The sequence below is a fragment of the Lissotriton vulgaris genome, chromosome 1_1 (genome assembly GCF_964263255.1).
Source record: "Lissotriton vulgaris chromosome 1_1, aLisVul1.2, whole genome shotgun sequence".
In the NCBI taxonomy this organism is placed as follows: domain Eukaryota; kingdom Metazoa; phylum Chordata; class Amphibia; order Caudata; family Salamandridae; genus Lissotriton; species Lissotriton vulgaris.
The window spans coordinates 1,922,926,565-1,922,945,738 of NC_141685.1; the positions used below are offsets into that span (position 1 = coordinate 1,922,926,565).

Here is a 19,174-nt window from a genome sequence, read left to right on the forward strand (position 1 = left end):
ACTTCCACTAGACCTCCCACAATACATTGTGGGGTTAGGACATCACCCAAATAATGAGTTGTTATAGAATTCTTTTCTCTTATCACTCTAGCTGTAAAATATTTGTGGTGTGTGATCCTTTCTATCTGTGGTTTCCCACACTAGTAAATGATGGTCAGAAATTCTTCAGGCCAGTTGCTCAAAGATACAGGTAATTAACAGTGGTCAATTATCTAATATTTGCAACCTATATTTGATATGGTGATGCAATCCATTTACTTATAGGTATTAACACAAATTCTGCTATAAAGGATGGTCAGAGAATAGCATGCCTAATTAATTTGAATTAGGCAGGTTGCTATTTGACACTTTCTATGATTAGGTACAGAAAAGGAACAGCACACCGCCATCCCTCTTTCCATTTACAAATGGGACATGACAAAAAGTAGGATGCTCAACAGAAGTCTTTTCTACTTGCAATTCTGTCACCACCTCCTTTCAAAAGTCAATAACTCTTTAGTTGTTTGCAACTATAATTGTGGACGCAAGCATTGATACATTTAATTTACAATGCACAGTTTGGAGGGAGAGCCTCTTCTTAATTGTGATTTAGGAAGCTTTTCTGATTCACAAAATTTGTTTCATAAATACAAAAAGATCTTTTTTTTGGCATATGTCAGGGTTTGAAGCTGCAAAATAATTCAGTACATCTGTCCCATACTTCAGTGGAGGCTGCCATGGAAAGTGGTGATATACCTACCTTACCAATTGTTTTGGACAAACCATAGTGATATTGTACTCATAATCTCTTTAGAGTGTCTCTAGTTAATGTTGTACATGCTGGAGTATCTGGATGCTTTCCTGTATACATTACAGCAGGGTTGGTAGACCTGGCATCCTTGGCTTGGTTTTCCCTGTCTTTTTGCCTCTATGTCCTATGTTTTTGACTGTGTGCTGGATTACATTTTTTGCTAGTTTAGGTACTCTGAGCACTTTGCCACTGATGATCAGCGCTAAAGGTAGAGAAAGCAGGTGGTCCACCGGTTTTCTTTACCAATCGTCCACCCAGGTCCTTTGACAATTTACTGGGTTACCCCATTTGTAATAATGAGCTCTAAAGGGCATGTGCTCCCTGTGTAAATTGTAATTCTGATTGGTTTTCCACGACTGCCATATTTATTCACTGGTAAATCCCTTGTAAAGTGCAATATGTGTGCCCAGGGTCTATAAATCAAATGCTACTGGTGGGCCTGCGGCACTGATTGTTCCGCCCACGCAAGTAGCCTTTCAAGAGCGTCCCAGACATGCCACAGCAGTGTCTGTTGCAAAAAACACAGTTGATGGACAGAATGTAGAACAATGTCATACATTCACCCCAGTACAAAGATCTGAGCCTAAATCCATCGTTTTTTTGCACTCCACACCACCCTGGGTTAGACACTGGCTATATGCAAATCAGCTCTGACCCTGTGCCTCATGGGAACAGTCCAGTCCGAACTACCAAGCCATGTCTTTCCCAGACCGGAATCAAGCATCCAAGGACCGGTTTCTGGCTATCAGCCTTCATCAGCCTGGATAGCTAGACTCCAGTGGTGTGGAGAGCCTGGGACTCACGTCTGAGCATCCCCAGCACACTCGGGGTGAAAATTGCAAAAAACACAGTTGATGGACAGAATGTAGAACAATCTCATACATTCACCCCAGTACAAAGATCTGGGCCTAAATCCATCGTTTTTTTGCACTCCACACCACCCTGGGTTAGACACTGGCTATATGCAAATCAGCTCTGACCCTGTGCCTCATGGGAACAGTCCAGTCCGAACTACCAAGCCATGTCTTTCCCAGACCGGAATCAAGCATCCAAGGACCGGTTTCTGGCTATCAGCCTTCATCAGCCTGGATAGCTTGACTCCAGTGGTGTGGAGAGCCTGGGACTCACGTCTGAGCATCCCCAGCACTCTCGGGGTGAAAATTGCAAAAAACACAGTTGATGGACAGAATGTAGAACAATGTCATGCATTCACCCCAGTACAATGATCTGGGCCTAAATCCATCGTTTTTTTGCACTCCACACCACCCTGGGTTAGACACTGGCTATATGCAAATCAGCTCTGATCCTGTGCCTCATGGGAACAGTCCAGTCCGAACTACCAAGCCATGTCTTTCCCAGACCGGAATCAAGCATCCAAGGACCGGTTTCTGGCTATCAGCCTGGATAGCTTGACTCCAGTGGTGTGGAGAGCCTGGGACTCACGTCTGAGCATCCCCAGCACACTCGGGGTGAAAATTGCAAAAAACACAGTTGATGGACAGAATGTAGAACAATGTCATACATTCACCCCAGTACAAAGATCTGGGCCTAAATCCATCGTTTTTTTGCACTCCACACCACCCTGGGTTAGACACTGGCTATATGCAAATCAGCTCTGACCCTGTGCCTCATGGGAACAGTCCAGTCCGAACTACCAAGCTATGTCTTTCCCAGACCGGAATCAAGCATCCAAGGACCGGTTTCTGGCAATCGTCCACCCAGGTCCTTTGACAATTTACTGGGTTACCCCATTTGTAATAATGAGCTCTAAAGGGCATGTGCTCCCTGTGTAAATTGTAATTCTGATTGGTTTTCCATGACTGCCATATTTATTCACTGGTAAATCCCTTGTAAAGTGCAATATGTGTGCCCAGGGTCTATAAATCAAATGCTACTGGTGAGCCTGCGGCACTGATTGTTCCGCCCACGCAAGTAGCCTTACAAGAGCGTCCCAGACATGCCACAGCAGTGTCTGTGCACACAGTTTTTAGCTGCCATTTTGACCTGCCAGGTACAACCACTTGCCAGGCCCTAACCTTTCATGTTCTTACCTGTTAGGCATCCATAAGGTAGGCCCAAGGTACCCCCCCCCATGGGCAGAGTGCAGTGTATGTGAAAGGTAGGACATGTACTGGTGTGTTGTACATGTCCTTATAGTGAAATACTGTGCATTTTGGTTTTCACTATTGCAAGGACTAGTTCTCCCACAATACTATGAAGACACGGCCCTGGCCTGGTTGGGGGACACGCAGCGAAAGTTTTTGAGTCTAAACTTGGAAGTAGATGAAATAAAGGAAGCAGTGATGGGGATGAAATCGGGACATGCTCCGGGGTCGGATGGTCTGACCATCGAATTTTACAAGACATATCCAACATTTCTTGCCCCTATATTGAAGGATGTATTTTATGAAGCACTGGAGGAAGGGAGTCTTCCTAGAACCATGAGGGAAGCCCAAATAGTGTCTCTGCTTAAGCCAGATAAGTCTCTATTGCTTTGTGACTCCTACCGCCCCCTCTCTTTACTAAACTGTGACACTAAAATCCTCGCTAAGGTCCTCTCCAATAGACTTAGTCTCCTGATGGACCGTTTGGTGTTTCCAGATCAAGAGGGCTTCATTTTGAACAGAGCCACTTCACATAACTTACGAACACTCATGGCTGTTATGCAGGACATAGACCCGAATAGCTCAGCAGTGGCAGTTTTCTTAGACGCTACCAAAGCATTTGATTCTGTTGAGTGGGACTTCCTCATCGGCACCCTGAGTTACATGGGAATGCTCCATCCCTTTCTGAATTGGGTAAAACTAATATACACGAATCCGACAGCCACGGTGCTGCTCAATGGCGCCCGCTCACATGTTTTAACATCTCAAGGGGTACCAGGCAAGGCTGTCCCCCATTTCATTTGCCTTAGCAGTCGAACCCCTAGCGGCAAAAATAAGACAACTTCACCAAGAACTGGCATTAGTATACCCATCCCGCCACCTCCTCATTTCGCTATACGCAGATGATATGACTTTATATATAAAAAAAAACCAGGTCAATCTTAATCCGGTCCTTTGCGAAATTTCTAAATTCGGAGCAATTTCGGGGATCCAAATAAATTGGGCCAAGTCGGCGATATTCCCGCTCTCGGACAAAACCATAGCTTATCCCTTGGACTACCCCATAGTTTGGAAATTTGAGGACATTAAAAATGTAGGCATACATATTTCCCGTGATAAAGATGTTCTCATGCACACAAATTATGGACTTGCTATAGACAAGATCACTGATAATATTCATAAATGGATACGCCTACCCCTATCGATGGCTGGACGCATCTCCCTGATAAAAATGGTTATTTTGCCAAAACTGCTTTATCTCTTCCTGAACATTCCCTACCACCAGGGGAGATTTATTTTTAATGCACTAAATATGCAACTCACACGCCTCATATGTGGTTGGCAAACAAGCGCGTTTGCGACTGAACACACTAATGCTACCATACAACCAGGGAGGGTTTGAAGTACCTAACTTCGAGTACTAGTATCATTGTGCCCAAGCACATTTTGCCTCCTACTGGTTTCACCGCCCCCTCACCTCCTTCATGCCACATCTTGCAGTGGAAGATGGTTATATGGTCCCGGTTCCCCCCACTGGTTACCTGTTTACGGAGGTAAAGGAACGTGGAAAGGACCCATCTACAGTGGACTGCACCAATTTAGCCTGGCACAGAATTGCCCATAAATTTAAGGCCCCAATGATGTACTACCCCAGACTTCCGCTTCCCCACAGTCCCCTGCTACAGGTCACTAGTGAAGGGATATGCAAACGATTGTTAGAAACGCTTCATTACGCCACATAGGGGATCTATATGTGGGAGGGGTGTTTCGATCTAGGGAGCAATTCTTCGAGACACATCCTCCTTCCACTATGGACATATTTATGTACATCAGAATCCGGCAGAGTATTAAGGCTGCTACCCCGGCTTTCCCTGCAGAACCTCCCACGCTGCCCCCTTTACACAATCTATTGCAGTCTGATACTCCCAAACACGTCACTTCTTTGCTGTACCGGCATACCCAGGAGGCAACCCCCACACAACCTCTTTCAGCACGAGCAGACTGGGACGAGGACATTGAGACCCCTCTGACATATGAACAATGAGAATTTAGCTGTAGGCAGACAGAGGCGGCCTCATCTAGCTGTAAACTGTCACTCATTCACAATGAATTCCTCCATCAATTATACCATACTCCTGTCAAATTACATAAGTTTCACTTGAAGGAAGATGATACATGCGCTTGATGTGGTGGGACGGGAGCGGACTTTATGCACTTGGCGTGGCTGTGTACGCAGGTAGGGAAATACTGGGAACAGGTGTTTGTGGGCCTCTCTGAAATGCTGATGATGCAGATACAGCCATCTCCCATATTGCTCTGCTCAGCTGAATTCAAGATATCGCCACAGCTCACAAAAAATTCCTAGCTTTAAGTCTTCTTGCAAAACGCCAAGTAGCTTGCCCATGGGGTAGGGGCCGGGCCCACAAATTTAAAGACTGGATATGGGACTTATCTACCTGGCAAGGCCAGTTGCAGTGCTATGCTGAACTCTTGCCTCTGAAATCAAGACCGAAAGATATCTGGGGCCCCCTGACCACATACCACTTAGGGCATTACGCAGCGGGAGACTAGGAGACAAAGGGAGGAGATGCTGAGGCTCCTGCGGAGGCAGACTCCTCTGATTTCCCTGCTCCGTTACGAGGGTAAATGGGTTCGCTTGCCCCATATTGTGAAGGACAATGGTGAAAAGTGGGAAACTTTGCGTGGTGAGAGTACATGTTTTGATACCCCTACCTGAGCATACAGTATATGCCTTGCTGGATGAGGTTTCAAATACACGGACTAATCTACCATCATTTACTGGTGCTGGACCCGCTGGCTTACCGAGTGCTAATGCCTGCTTCACATGATGTAACTGTGAGTCTATGCTTACAAAGCTAGCTGCTTTCTTGGCTTTAGGGTGGGTTGTTGATCTTATTACCGTTCTGGTCTCTGGTACTTGCGATGTGTTTACAAAGCAGCAGGTGAAATTTTCACTATGACCAAATATTGCATTTTTTGCACCATGTATGACTTGTAATGTACCATGTTGACTGAAATAAAGGTTTTTAAAATAAAAAAATAAAAAATTATGTAGTTGTATGCTGGACCCCGGAAGTCACCAGGAGAACAGAAACAGCATTTATGCATAGGATAATAAAAATACTTACCTTCAGAAAGCGACTCCCCAAAGTTTAAGCAGGTATGGATTGGGGCTGTTATTAATCACGGCCCGAATCAATATCAACTGTATTAAATATTGGGTAGACTGTAAAGGGCCGACCAAGTACATAGTAAGATGTTTAATAAACAAAGAAATGGCCAACCTAAGAAATGATTCTTCAGTGGCATACTCCTGTGTAAGGATCTCCTGGTTATAACCTGCCACCTCTGAGCGAACTAGACAAAAATGATCAAAGCCGCTTGGAAGCTGCTGGTAAAGCAAGAAATTAAAATGACCAGCTGCTTCCTTGATGTAGAGAGGGCATCCCAATACAAAAACAGTATGCATACTATGTTGTCCTACTCACAGTGATGATTGTTATGTTATGTAAATATTTATAGCGTGCGTATACCCATAGGTGTCTTGGAACTTGCGGACACAAGAGCTGCTAAGCTAGAGCATTATTGATTCCTAAACAGCCAGGTCTTAAGTTGCCTCCTGAAAGCGAGGAGGGTGGGTATGGTCCTGAGATACAGTGGGATAGTGTTTCACAGCCTAGCTGTGCAGTTAATGAAGTTAATGAAACTCCTTCCTCATTATCATTGTTTTTTTGGTGTATCATCTACCATATGTGTGATTCGTAGCATGCATGCCATAATTTGAGTGTTATTTTCTTAGAGAAATGTTTCCACACCTTTAAGTGCACCTTGCACTAGCATGGGGTTGAAAGGGTTATTGCCCCCTCAACCTCATATCAATTTTTAATTTCTCTTTGTGCTCCAGACAGAGTAGTATGCAAATTGTCACAATCAAAATAGCAGCTGGAACAAAGTTTAAAATCTCTGTCCACAATCCACTTTTAGTTGTGCAGGAACACTACTTATGATCATAAACACTGCAATGGTGGACAGATAAAAACTGTTGATCCAGCCTATTTTTAAGAGGATCACCTTCCAGTGTTGACCATATCAGGACCGACTTTGTAGGGCCTCAACATTATTACAGGTTGATCCACCCATTCCTATAGGCAAGCATGTTATAGTTCCAGCTATTCCTAACTTATAGGCAGATATGGAGATTAGCTTGGGTAACTCAACAGGTAATGTAAATGTAAATGTATTTGAGCTTATATAGCGCACAGCTACCCACAAAGGGTTTCCCGGCGCTTGCTTAGGGAACCCGTCCTGGTATTCCCCTGTGAGATAACCCCGGCAGGGTATCCACTAGGTGAAAGCCAGGCATCCCGCCACGAGGGGCCATTGTGGAGATTAAGCAAGCTATTGCCCAGAGTCGCAGAGTGTGAACCCGTGAGTTGAGAAGGCACCGGAGCGAGAATTATCGAGTCTGTGGAATTTTTGAGCCCAAGACCCGCCGAGGCGGGAAATTGAACCCTGGTCCAGGGCCGATCTCAGCTTCCGGGTCTGCCGCCTCTAACCCCTGAGCCACACTTCTCCACATCAAGATACATCTCTTATGACATTAGCTTTGTGGAACATAGCGGGACTATCCTCAAAGACACCATCATTGGACTGGTCAAATTTTATAGAAAAACAAGATATTATAGCGTTTCAAGAGACCTGGGCGCTAACTCCAGTCTACCATCCTGGTTATTTAAAATTCTCAAAACCAGCAATCGGTAGATGAAAAGGTAGACCCTCAGGAGGGTAAACAATCGGGGTAAAACAGTGCTCCTCTTACAAGATAGTCGAAAAGGAGACTGATAACATACATATTATGGCACTACTCATTTGCCCCAAATACCCCCCAACTTACTTATTGTTAATGTATATGCCTGGGGCGTAGGGGGAGGTTGACTGTCTAAGACAATCATCGACCTTAACAGCTTTTTAGATAGAATTAGTGAAGGGAAAAACATAGTCATAGTGGGTGATTTTAACACTACATTTGAACCTCTAGACTCTTATGATAGTAACCTTAGTGCAGACGAAGATGCTCAGTGGTGAATTCCCCAAATGGAGATACCACCAATTAAAAAGTGGACCGAGACAGTGCTCCAACTAAAAGCATTTAGCTTAGACAGGGGAGTTAGGCAGCGAATGGACGTACACCCTCCGATCGATTAGGATCCCACACATATAGTAATGGCCTGAGAAGCAGTATTATTGACTGCATCTTTATTATTATAGAGAACTAGCATTTCTTGTGGATATGGAGGTCTGTGTGAGAAACGAAAGCGATCACAATCCATTGTTGCTAAAAACTTAAGGTAACAGGCCACGTATCACCTCTGCCCATTGCCAACGTGATTGAGACTGCTGATGCTATAATAAGTAACGACATGAGAAGGATTAAATGGTCTCGGATTGTTGAAAATGAAAGTCCCCTTAAAAAATGAAAGTAAAAGTGATGAGCACATTAGGTGGTCTGGAAAAATTTAATAATCAAGGAGAAATTAACATAAATATCACCCAAATACATGAAACCATGTTTGAAAAGATTAGGTCCTTCTTTGTCAAATCCTTCAAAACGTCAAAGAGACTCTCATTTAAACAGGACCATTGGTACAATCAGACCTGTAAAGAAGCATATAAGCAACTATCCTGGGCAATTAAAACTAAAGACATGGCCAAGATTAAATTAGCACGTAAAAAGTATAAATCCACGCAAGCAGTAGCAAAGAAGGAATGGGATGAACAATGGTGGTTAGAACTTTTACAGGCTAGCAAAATGGAAAACATGCAATCATTCTGGCAGCTGGTAAAGTGGGGTAGAGGAGGTAAAGGTAACACCCCCCAAAACTATATAGCGCCTAATCAGTGTGTCTCCGTTTTGGAGAAACAATTTGCAATAGGAGAGAATGCTCCCCTCTTCCAAATATCAAGCACTGATCTATCAGTAATGTTTACTATAAGTGAAGTGGAAAACGCCATGTACTCAGTACCAAGGGGTAGGGCCCCAGACCCCGATTGTATCCCGGCAGATCTATTTTTATCTGACAAGGATAACTGGCTCCAGTATATCATGTTCCTTGCCAACGTGATAGCCAGTGGAGCTTCTATTCCTGACTCTTGACGAGGAGCTGAAATTTTACCTAAATACAAATAAGGGGGATCGCTCTAGCCCCAGCAATTAAAGGCCAATCAGCCTAATCGACTCCACCCAAAAGATTATGGCCAGACTTGTGCTAGTCAATACACAATATATACCCCGAAGTCTAATGAAGAAGAACAAAGAATACCAAAACTAACCAAGACTCTATAAAAATATACACATTTTCTATGGATTCCCATCACTCACCAATCCAGGTGACATGCTTCATCATCTGGGTCTCCTTTGACAGGGCTAACACTCCAGCCTAATGATGGAGGAGCCCAAGGATGTTTTCAAAGTTGTTAGTACAGATGTGAGCAGGTTTAATTTGTCGAGTGTATGGGAGAAAAGTGCAGTGCAAAAGTGTGGTTTAAATTCTAAAATTGAAGCGTAATCAGACTCCAACTTTATTCATGTCTGATACGAACAAAGATTAACACCATCGCGGCTGATGGTATCCTCCTCCTGTGCTGGGCCCTAATTTAAATGGGTGTGGTCATGACGAGCTCAGCTCGTCATGAGCACAGCTCCACTGTGCCTCATGATGAGCTGAGCTCGTCATGAGCATCGAAGGGGTTATAAACAGTGCAGACGGACAGTTTCAATAGATAGCCGTCCGTTGGTATCCTCCTCCTGTGCTGGGCCCTAATTTAAATGGGTGTGGTCATGACGAGCTCAGCTCGTCATGAGCACAGCTCCACTGTGCCTCATGACGAGCTGAGCTCGTCATGAGCATCGAAGGGGTTATAAACAGTGCAAACGGACAGTTTCAATAGATAGCCGTCCGTTGGTAAACATCGGTCAACATGTTTCAGCACTACAAGGTAAAAATGCACCTAGTGCTTTCGTCAGAACCTAATGGATGCTAAATGCTACTGCAAAGTGAGTGAAAGTGATATAAACTCAAAACAATAAACAACATAAAGGATACACTGTGAAGCAATCTTCTCACAGCCAACATTCCTCAAGCCTCTTGGAAAATCTATAAGAGATACAAGAGGTACATACTAGAGTCTTGGAAAAAACAGCATTGTTTGCCTTCAATAATCTATGTGGCTAAAAATAGCCATCAGATGAGCCCTCAAGGTGGGGTTAAAGAAATCAATTGAGCCTTACCTCAAGAGTATGGAGGAAAAACCTCACCCTACTGGCAACAGGTTCAGGACAAAGGAGCCCAACGTGATAGCCACTGGCTATCACGTTGGCAAGGAACATGATATACTGGAGCCAGTTATCCTTGTCATATAAAAATAGATCCACCAGGATACAATCGGGGCCTGTGTATTGACTAGTTGATAATGGGGCTGCATATCCCGTTGTGTCTATAAACCCTGGCCTCTGACCCTACTCAAAATATAGTGTGTCTTTGTCAGACTTGTGCTAAACAAAATCCAGATTTGGGTAGCAGAGAATAACAAATGATCTCCACTTCAAGCAGGCTTTAGGGCCCTTGTATGTACAATTGACCACATTTTTTATTTTGTTTCAACCTACTGGCGTGTTGTATTACTAGCGGGAGGCAGAATTTATGTCGCCTTTGTTGACCTTAAAGCTTGATTCAATACGGTCCCGAGGAACAAGCTCTGGGCCATATTGAATGACCATGGGGTACCTTTAGGGCTTTTACTGCTTGTAGTCAAACTGCATGAATCCAATTATGCACAGGTTCGAAACAGATATATTCACATACATTGGAATAACTGTTGGCCGTAAACTAGACTGGAAACCTCAGATAGAAATCATGGTGCTTAAGCACTCCCAGCTTGCTGGAGGACTTTTGAAAGAACATAGGCTCTCCCAGACTAAGCGGTAGATCCTGTACTTAAGATATACAACCCCAAGGTTATGGCCTCCACGCTTTATGGTGCGGTACTCTGGGGATTCAAAAATCTGTCCCCATTAACCATGGCCCAAAATAGATTTGTGAGAGGTCTAACTGGCCTTCCCCAAAACACTCCACTCACACCCCAATATTTTGATCTGGGTTGTAACACCCTGGCAGAGTTTGCTAGGTGTAGACCTTTGGCCTATTGGAGACGACTATGGTCCACTCCGGAGCTAGCCCACTATGCCCAAGCACTCAAAGATATTCGGGATGCTGATTACACTCACAAGATCAGCAGGTTACAGCGGGTAAAAAGCTCCCTAGTGAACATGGGCATGAGGCACTTGTGGGATGACCTGGAGAAAAACACCTTTCCCCCAAAAAAAGTTTTTAAAGAAGCATACTGGGCTATGATTAGACCTGGCAATTTGTGTTCCTCTAGCTCATCATCACTGACCAGTATCTTCCTGGAACATAAGTTGGAACCTTTATATGAAGACTTCTGGGACTTCATAACTAAGCCCGCTGACAGGAAAAGTTTCTTCCAGTTTCAGTCAGGCACTTTACCGATGTAGATAGCAAATTTACATTTTGGGAGACTCCCTTTACCTTTGATCCCTTGACTTAATAGAACAAATACTTAACAGAGGATTATGAGTGAAATAAACACAAAAATATTTGTAATAGTTTTGTGCATATTCGTCAGATTGAGCAAAAGTTACTAGCAAATAAAACATTTATTTTCATATGAACTAAGAAATCTAATATTGCTACAAAGAAAATATAATTGCTGGTTTCATGGATACATGCACACATAAATAAACTAATATGTGTGTGTGTAAGTTTTATGTTTTGTACCTTTTATAAATTCAAGCATAATTTCTGATCTTCCATTGGAGATCAATAAGTTCAGAGTTGTTCTAATGTCATTTAACCTGTATTTCCATGTTATTTCATCCTTTCATTTACATAGGCCTTAGAAAAGATACCTACTCTTCTTGTAGTAATGGTAAAATATGTCAGTGAACCAGTTTGTGCTTCTTAGTTTGTCATGCAATTATTTTTTGTTCTCACTTTTGTCTTTGTTCAGGAGTTGCGGCAATACCTCGCTAATCTGGCTGATCAGTGCAGTGCTGATAATAATGGTACTGACATCCCCACAGTGATCATCCTTGATAACCTCCACCACATTGGTTCCTTGAGTGATATCTTCAATGGTTTCCTCAACTGTAAATATAACAGATGGTAAGTGATAACTGTCAGTGTCTTAAATGATTTAGCTCAATTTTTCTAAAGAGAGTTTGCAGGAAATTCGGGGCCAGATTACATACCTTTGTGTTTGAGTTTGCGATTACCTATTGCTATTAGGAAGGGACGCCCTAAAATGCCCCTTTCTAATACCAAATCAGAAACCCTTTTTGCAATTCGGTAATAGGTTACTGAATTGCAAAATAGGGTTAGGTACATATAAAAAATTGTTTTGCCGTCGTAAATGGCCCGATTCTGTAGAATCAGGCTGTTTGCGAGCTCAAAAAGGCTACATATATCTGCCCCTTGGGTTATTAGTGGTGAAGGATGTGAGTTTTCACAAGTAATAAGTCCATAATTGCCATTTTACTGGAACCAAGTACCCCATTGTAGCACTTGACTCTTTCAGGTTAGTGAAACAGGTCAGTCCAAGGCATACTATGGGGAGGTTATGTGGGCTAGTATACCCGGTTCCCTGGTACCCAACAACACCACTGAATAAACCATTGTCTAATCAGTGCATTCTAAAAAGAAAAGGAAAATTATTTATTACACACACACACACACTACTAAATACTACACATTAAATGTGGAACCTATGCATTTGGGTAAATCAGAACACCCTGGTGACACCCTTATATCACATTACACCCCTAAAGAGTCCTGAACTCAATAAAGACAATACCCCCGCCTATACCAGATGCAACATCACAAAATAGGGGAGGCCATTATACATAAGGAAGGCTTACTGGTTTAGTCGGTAAGGCACCACAGTAGTAAGAGCAGCCCTATATTTAGTTTCACCATTGCAATCCCATTGAAATGAATGAGGATAATACCAATATTGAAATACATTCATTGTAGTGGTTAACATTGCACTATTCATCACCAGCATTATCAGTAAAGCATTTTAAATTCAAAGCATGTGTCTGTGAGTCTTTCTCTTACATTCATTAGACTGTAATTGCAGTCCTAGCATCAGCCACTAACCATAACAATGTTAAAAGTACATGCCTAAAAGTTTAATGAGTACTTCGTCAAACATTAGTTTGTTATATAAAACTAATCAAATTAATATACTTAAGCTAAAAACTAGAAAAAAAACAACTAAAAAACGGAAATGATATTCTTGCATAGTTACATTAAAGCATGGTCAGGATATTGTCTGAAGGTATATTAAGGGGCTAATTATGATGTCGGTAGGGCCAACACGGTCGGCAAGTCGGTGTCAGTCCCACCGACATCTGAAGCAGCAGTCGGACTGCTGCATTACGATGTGGTCGGTCCCACCGCATGGGTGAGGCACCAACCTCTGCAGTGGGGCGGTGCCTGCTCAAGCACTGCTGTAGGGATAACGATGCCCTTTCTGATGGACTTTCAATGGTGGTCCAACTGCCATTGAAAGCCTTTCGGAAATGGACTTTGGGGGCCCCTAGCAGGGCCCTCTTCCCTCTGAGGCCTCCTCTATGAGGGCCACCCCATGCCTTCGATTCTCCTCTATTTATGAACCTGGTAGATAACTAAAATTGAACGTACATAACATATTTTTTTCCAGTCAAGAAGTACGTTCGAAAATGATTTTCTTGAAAGCTTGTTATTGCAATCACAGAGTCGAGCTACACATTTTGTGCATGTCATTATCAATCATGTGTTTTGCTTTTCGAAGACTCTTCAAGTCAAAAAGCATTGATTGAAAATCAGAAGTGGGGAAAATAACGTGATTTTAGTTTAAATTGTTTTGAAGTACGGCATATATCAACTAGTGTGCTTCAGTCTGTGGATTTTGATGCTCCGATCACTCCTTTTAAGTTATTAAATTAAAATTACGTCAGTTTGAGATGTGGTTGACTACAAACACAGTTTCTCAATAAATAGGTCGACCAGCACCATTCTGTCATGGCCAACCTACGAATGGAAATATGTTTATGCAGATCATTATGTAAGTGATTCCTCTCACTCATAAAAGTGTTGTTTTACTATCGTGTCATTTAATTAGAGCTAAGATATTTGTGTTTTGAAACAAACTTATAGGGTGAGTTGTGAAAGATACGATACCATGGACGTCTGCATCTTCATTAAATCCGAAATATGGTGCTCATAGTACATGCCTTATTATTTCACTCGAAGGGCCAAGTTAATGCGAGTTATGTTTCTCTCTTTCCTTAGTCCTTATATCATTGGAACCATGAACCAGGGTGCTTCTTCATCCCCAAATCTCGAGTTGCATCATAACTTCAGGTAAATACACTCTATAATGTTTAGCATGTTTAGTAATTGCTGATAGTCTTAGGATCAGAAGAAAAATGCCATGCCTGAATTTGCACTTGTCATATTTAAAGAGATTTATAGAACAATACTCACAGATTATTCTAATAAATTCTTCAGTTATGTCAGTTCAACACATTTGGATACATGATAGATTTGATTGCCTGAAATCTTATTTTTTTTAAAATCTTTTAGTTATCAAGACATCTGCGCTAGTGCTGTTACGTTGAAATCTGAGAACCAGTGTTTTAGCAGATTTGACAGGGGCACATATGGCTGAGATACCCGCCACCCCCTCTCAACACAATCCCCAAGGATGGGAAACCGGAAACAGTTCTGAAGTTTTTTGGAAGACGGGAGGGAGTAACCCTCCCGGCCGTATTTATTAAAATATGAAACAAAATTAAAACATTAAATAAACAGTTTCATATTATGTACAATTTGATTACCACATTGCGATGTTTGGCTAACCTTAACAGATTCTCTAATACAAAGGTTCTCCTAGCCGAACTAACATCCTACAAAACATTTACTTGAAATTTTGAAATTGTACATCCTAACGTTTAAGGGCCAACGGCAAGGTCGTAACCGGTGTCAAGATCCCTAACCCAGAAATATCGCCCTCACTTGTGAGGGGCGGCCCAGAGGCGTACCTCAAGTGCAATTACCAATTTCCCTTGACTTGACGGGGCCCCCAATAAAACTCGACGCCACTTAGAGGTCGTACGAGGACTCGTGTGAGGTATCTAGAAGGTAGCGTAGACCCCCCCCCAAACCCCACACAACTTACCACATCTGCCGTCGCAGACGTCCTGGCCCCGGGAAATTCCCCAGGAGGGGGCTGTAACCCCTCCTACCCAGGAAGGGGCCTTGACCGCCTTTCCTTTTCTTTCGGCGACCCATCCTTAGAAGGGACCGCCTCCCCGTTGAGGGGCCAATGGCCACCTCCCCCGAGCGCTCCCATCCGTGCTGGGTGACGCCCACTCATAGGGATCTTCCAATTAGTGCTCACCGATCATGACCTTACCGCCCGACCAAAATAAATACGACAATGCTAACTAAATGACTAAACTAAAAAAGACAGTAGCAACTACAATTTTATTAAAAGCATGCTTACCGATGAACACTAAAGCAGAATTTCTTTATTTGCGAAACGTAACACAAATCGACCATTCTTTATTACATACTCAAAATCATCACGATAATACCACAACCTGTAAACGAAAATCAGAGTTATCCATCAACTTTATTCAAAAAACCACTTGCTGTCCTCAGGGGCTGGTGGGTGGGTCAAAATTGGCTCTTCGTTCCGTCTCGAGCTCACGTGCAGCGAGGAGGTGCAGCTTCAGAGCACAGGAACAAGAGGATGCCTTCTGATCTTGCTTCTCCTTTTATCCGTCTTCAGGGCGGGCGTAAACCCGCCCCTGCCTGCCCCAAGGGCGTGGCCAGCCGCGTCAGTGTCTAGGCCAACCCACTCTAGGGCGGGAAAAGGCGCGCCCCGGCTACGCCGCTTCGGGCATACCAGCCGAGACTCGCCTCCCGCCCAAGATGGCTTCCCGGGGGGATCGTGGTACTCCGCCATATGTTCGGGGGGACCGAGTGGTCGCCCCTTTCCATATGGCTGAGATACCCGCCACCCCCTCTCAACACAATCCCCAAGGATGGGAAACCGGAAACAGTTCTGAAGTTTTTTGGAAGACGGGAGGGAGTAACCCTCCCGGCCGTATTTATTAAAATATGAAACAAAATTAAAACATTAAATAAACAGTTTCATATTATGTACAATTTCATTACCACATTGCGATGTTTGGCTAACCTTAACAGATTCTCTAATACAAAGGTTCTCCTAGCCGAACTAACATCCTACAAAACATTTACTTGAAATTTTGAAATTGTACATCCTAACGTTTAAGGGCCAACGGCAAGGTCGTAACCGGTGTCAAGATCCCTAACCCAGAAATATCGCCCTCACTTGTGAGGGGCGGCCCAGAGGCGTACCTCAAGTGCAATTACCAATTTCCCTTGACTTGACGGGGGCCCCAATAAAACTCGACGCCACTTAGAGGTCGTACGAGGACTCGTGTGAGGTATCTAGAAGGTAGCGTAGACCCCCCCCCCAAACCCCACACAACTTACCACATCTGCCGTCGCAGACGTCCTGGCCCCGGGAAATTCCCCAGGAGGGGGCTGTAACCCCTCCTACCCAGGAAGGGGCCTTGACCGCCTTTCCTTTTCTTTCGGCGACCCATCCTTAGAAGGGACCGCCTCCCCGTTGAGGGGCCAATGGCCACCTCCCCCGAGCGCTCCCATCCGTGCTGGGTGACGCCCACTCATAGGGATCTTCCAATTAGTGCTCACCGATCATGACCTTACCGCCACAGGCCGGATAGTTGACCGGCTATCCGGACCCCCCACAACACTCCTACCTAAAGGTCATGGTATAACGTTTTTAGCCATGCTAAGAAGTCTCCTATGAGTAACTCATTCCCCACCCGAGACAAATGCACTCCATCCCCCAAATACATACTGTCATCATTAATACACCCATGCGAAATAGAATGCAGTGTCTTGGAACGGAACAACCTACTCACTTTGTTATTAAGCTTTCTAACAGAATGATTTAAAGCCGGAACCGAAATAGCCCCCCGCCACACTTTTCGTGGGATCATATGGGACCATGCAATTGTGCACCCTGGAACTCTCCTCGCTAACCAACTTACAGTGGAAAGCATCGCCTCAAGAAGAAGTCGTCTACCAGTGGTGACCAAATCATTACCCCCAAGATGTACTATGACTACAGACGGCGGTGACCTCGTCCGCCCTAGCAAACCCTCAAAAAATGATTGAAACTGGTCAATACAGAGACCGCCTCTTCCGTAGAAGGACACACTGTACCCGTATTCCCCAGCTACGTGAATCATGTCACCTGCCTTGAATACGTCTGCGGCACGTCTCACGTATGAGTGGCCCACGACCCACACCTCCTTTTTCACAGCCGGTGATGTCTGACCGCTGGCCCGGTGTCGGGTCGACTGCAAAGTCCGCCCCGCCTCGTAGGCTTGCGCCACTGAAAACCAAACAAAAACAAGAAGCGTGAGTATATTGTTACAGCTTCACAACATGTGCAACCGCACATACCTTTTATAACAATTGGAGGACCAACGCCCCACCCGTTTAACTTGTTCCACATTCAGACCCCTGGCTGTAGCTTCTGTAGCAGCCCCTATCCGAAAGGAATGGGTCCCAAACTCGCCCGGGTTCAAGCCCGCAGCGGCAATCGACATCGCAAGCACCCGCTGAAACTGAAACTTTGTCAGTGGGGTGGCGTCAGCGTGTCTCAACAAGGTCCCCCCCCATGATGCCACCCTTCGTGCTAAATAATCTTGTAAACACTTTACCGGGCACATGGAGGACCCGGGAATCCTGCGTATGATTACGCAGTCACCCATCCCACTTTGATCGGTCTTGGACCTGACAAATGAGACCGTTATTGTCTCCCCTCTGATCTGGACGTGCTCCTGGCACAATCCTCCTGTCACATCCTGCTTGTTCCTCGCCACTAGTTCGCTTACCCGCATAGCCCCATGGAATGCCAGCGTAAAAGCGGCTCGGAATAACACTGTCTCAAACTGAGATGAACACGTAGCAGGGAGTCTGGATAATAACTGGGCCAGCCTATCCAAACCTATCGGGCGCCTCTCGTCTACTCTGCGACCCTCAAGGCGTTGCCACCCCCGTAGCGCTTTCTGTACAACGAAAGACGCTGTCGGGTCATGGATCCCATGAGCCCTAGCAACAAAGGAAATGGCAGCCCGATGCCTCTGAGCCGTGGCCACCGATTTCCCGACCCGATGTAAGGACATCAGAAAATTTACCACCCACTCCTCCTGACCCCAAAGCTCCTCTCTATCAGTCCCCAAAAAGGCAAAATAGGACCGGAACGCCCCTTCATATGCCTTCCTCGTCCTGGGTGCTAAACTCTCTCCCACGAGGTTACGAAGTTCGGGGCACCGAGAGACCAGAGAGCTTCGGGAAAGGGTGCCGGCTCCGGGTCCGCTGTGGGAAGAAAACCCCAGAAAGCCTGCATACAAAAACGAGACAGTGCATCAGCCGCCTGGTTCATTACCCCTGGGACATGTCTCGCTCTGAATAGCACATTCAATTGCATACACAGTAAAACAATTTCCTTGAGCAGTCTCAAAATCCATTTGCATCGTGCTGCCTGACTATTGATACACTCGACCACGGTCATATTGTCAGACCAAAATACCACAGAGTGATCTTTGAACCCTTCGGGCCAAGTTCTCAGGGCCACTAAAATGGGGAAAAGTTCCAGGAAAGCAATGTTACTTGTCAGTCCACTGTCATGCCACCATGTCGGCCACTTTTGTGCAGACCATCTCGTGCCGAAGATGGCACCAAAACCTATGCTCCCTGCCGAGTCTGTCCACAGCCCCAGCTCCTCCGAGGACACGGCCGGTTTGTTCCAGACGACTCGACCATTGAAATCCGCCAGAAATGCCAACCAAATGCGCATGTCCTGGCGGACCTCTGCCGAGAGCCTTGTGCGATGATGGCCCTCCTTCAGGCCGACCATGGCTTGAGCAATCGAACGGGAAAAGGGGCGGGCCATTGGTATAACCCTCAGGGCAAAATTCAACTGGCCAACTAACTGCTGTAATTGATGCAACTTAACCTTAGGTCCACTTATACACATTTGCAGGGATGTCCTGAACTTTGACACCTTG

At 44.7% G+C, this 19,174-nt stretch overlaps 1 protein-coding gene across 2 annotated transcripts in view; it reads left to right on the forward strand.

The window, feature by feature from the left end:
- Nucleotides 1-19,174, forward strand: part of NAV3 (neuron navigator 3) — a 1,035,010-nt gene that overhangs the window by 933,382 nt on the left and 82,454 nt on the right. For both annotated transcript variants that reach the window (XM_086919576.1, XM_086919578.1), the window contains 2 exons: nucleotides 12,004-12,158; nucleotides 14,328-14,399. In XM_086919576.1, coding sequence (XP_086775702.1) covers nucleotides 12,004-12,158; nucleotides 14,328-14,399 — 227 coding nt within the window. The remainder of the gene's footprint in view (nucleotides 1-12,003; nucleotides 12,159-14,327; nucleotides 14,400-19,174) is intronic.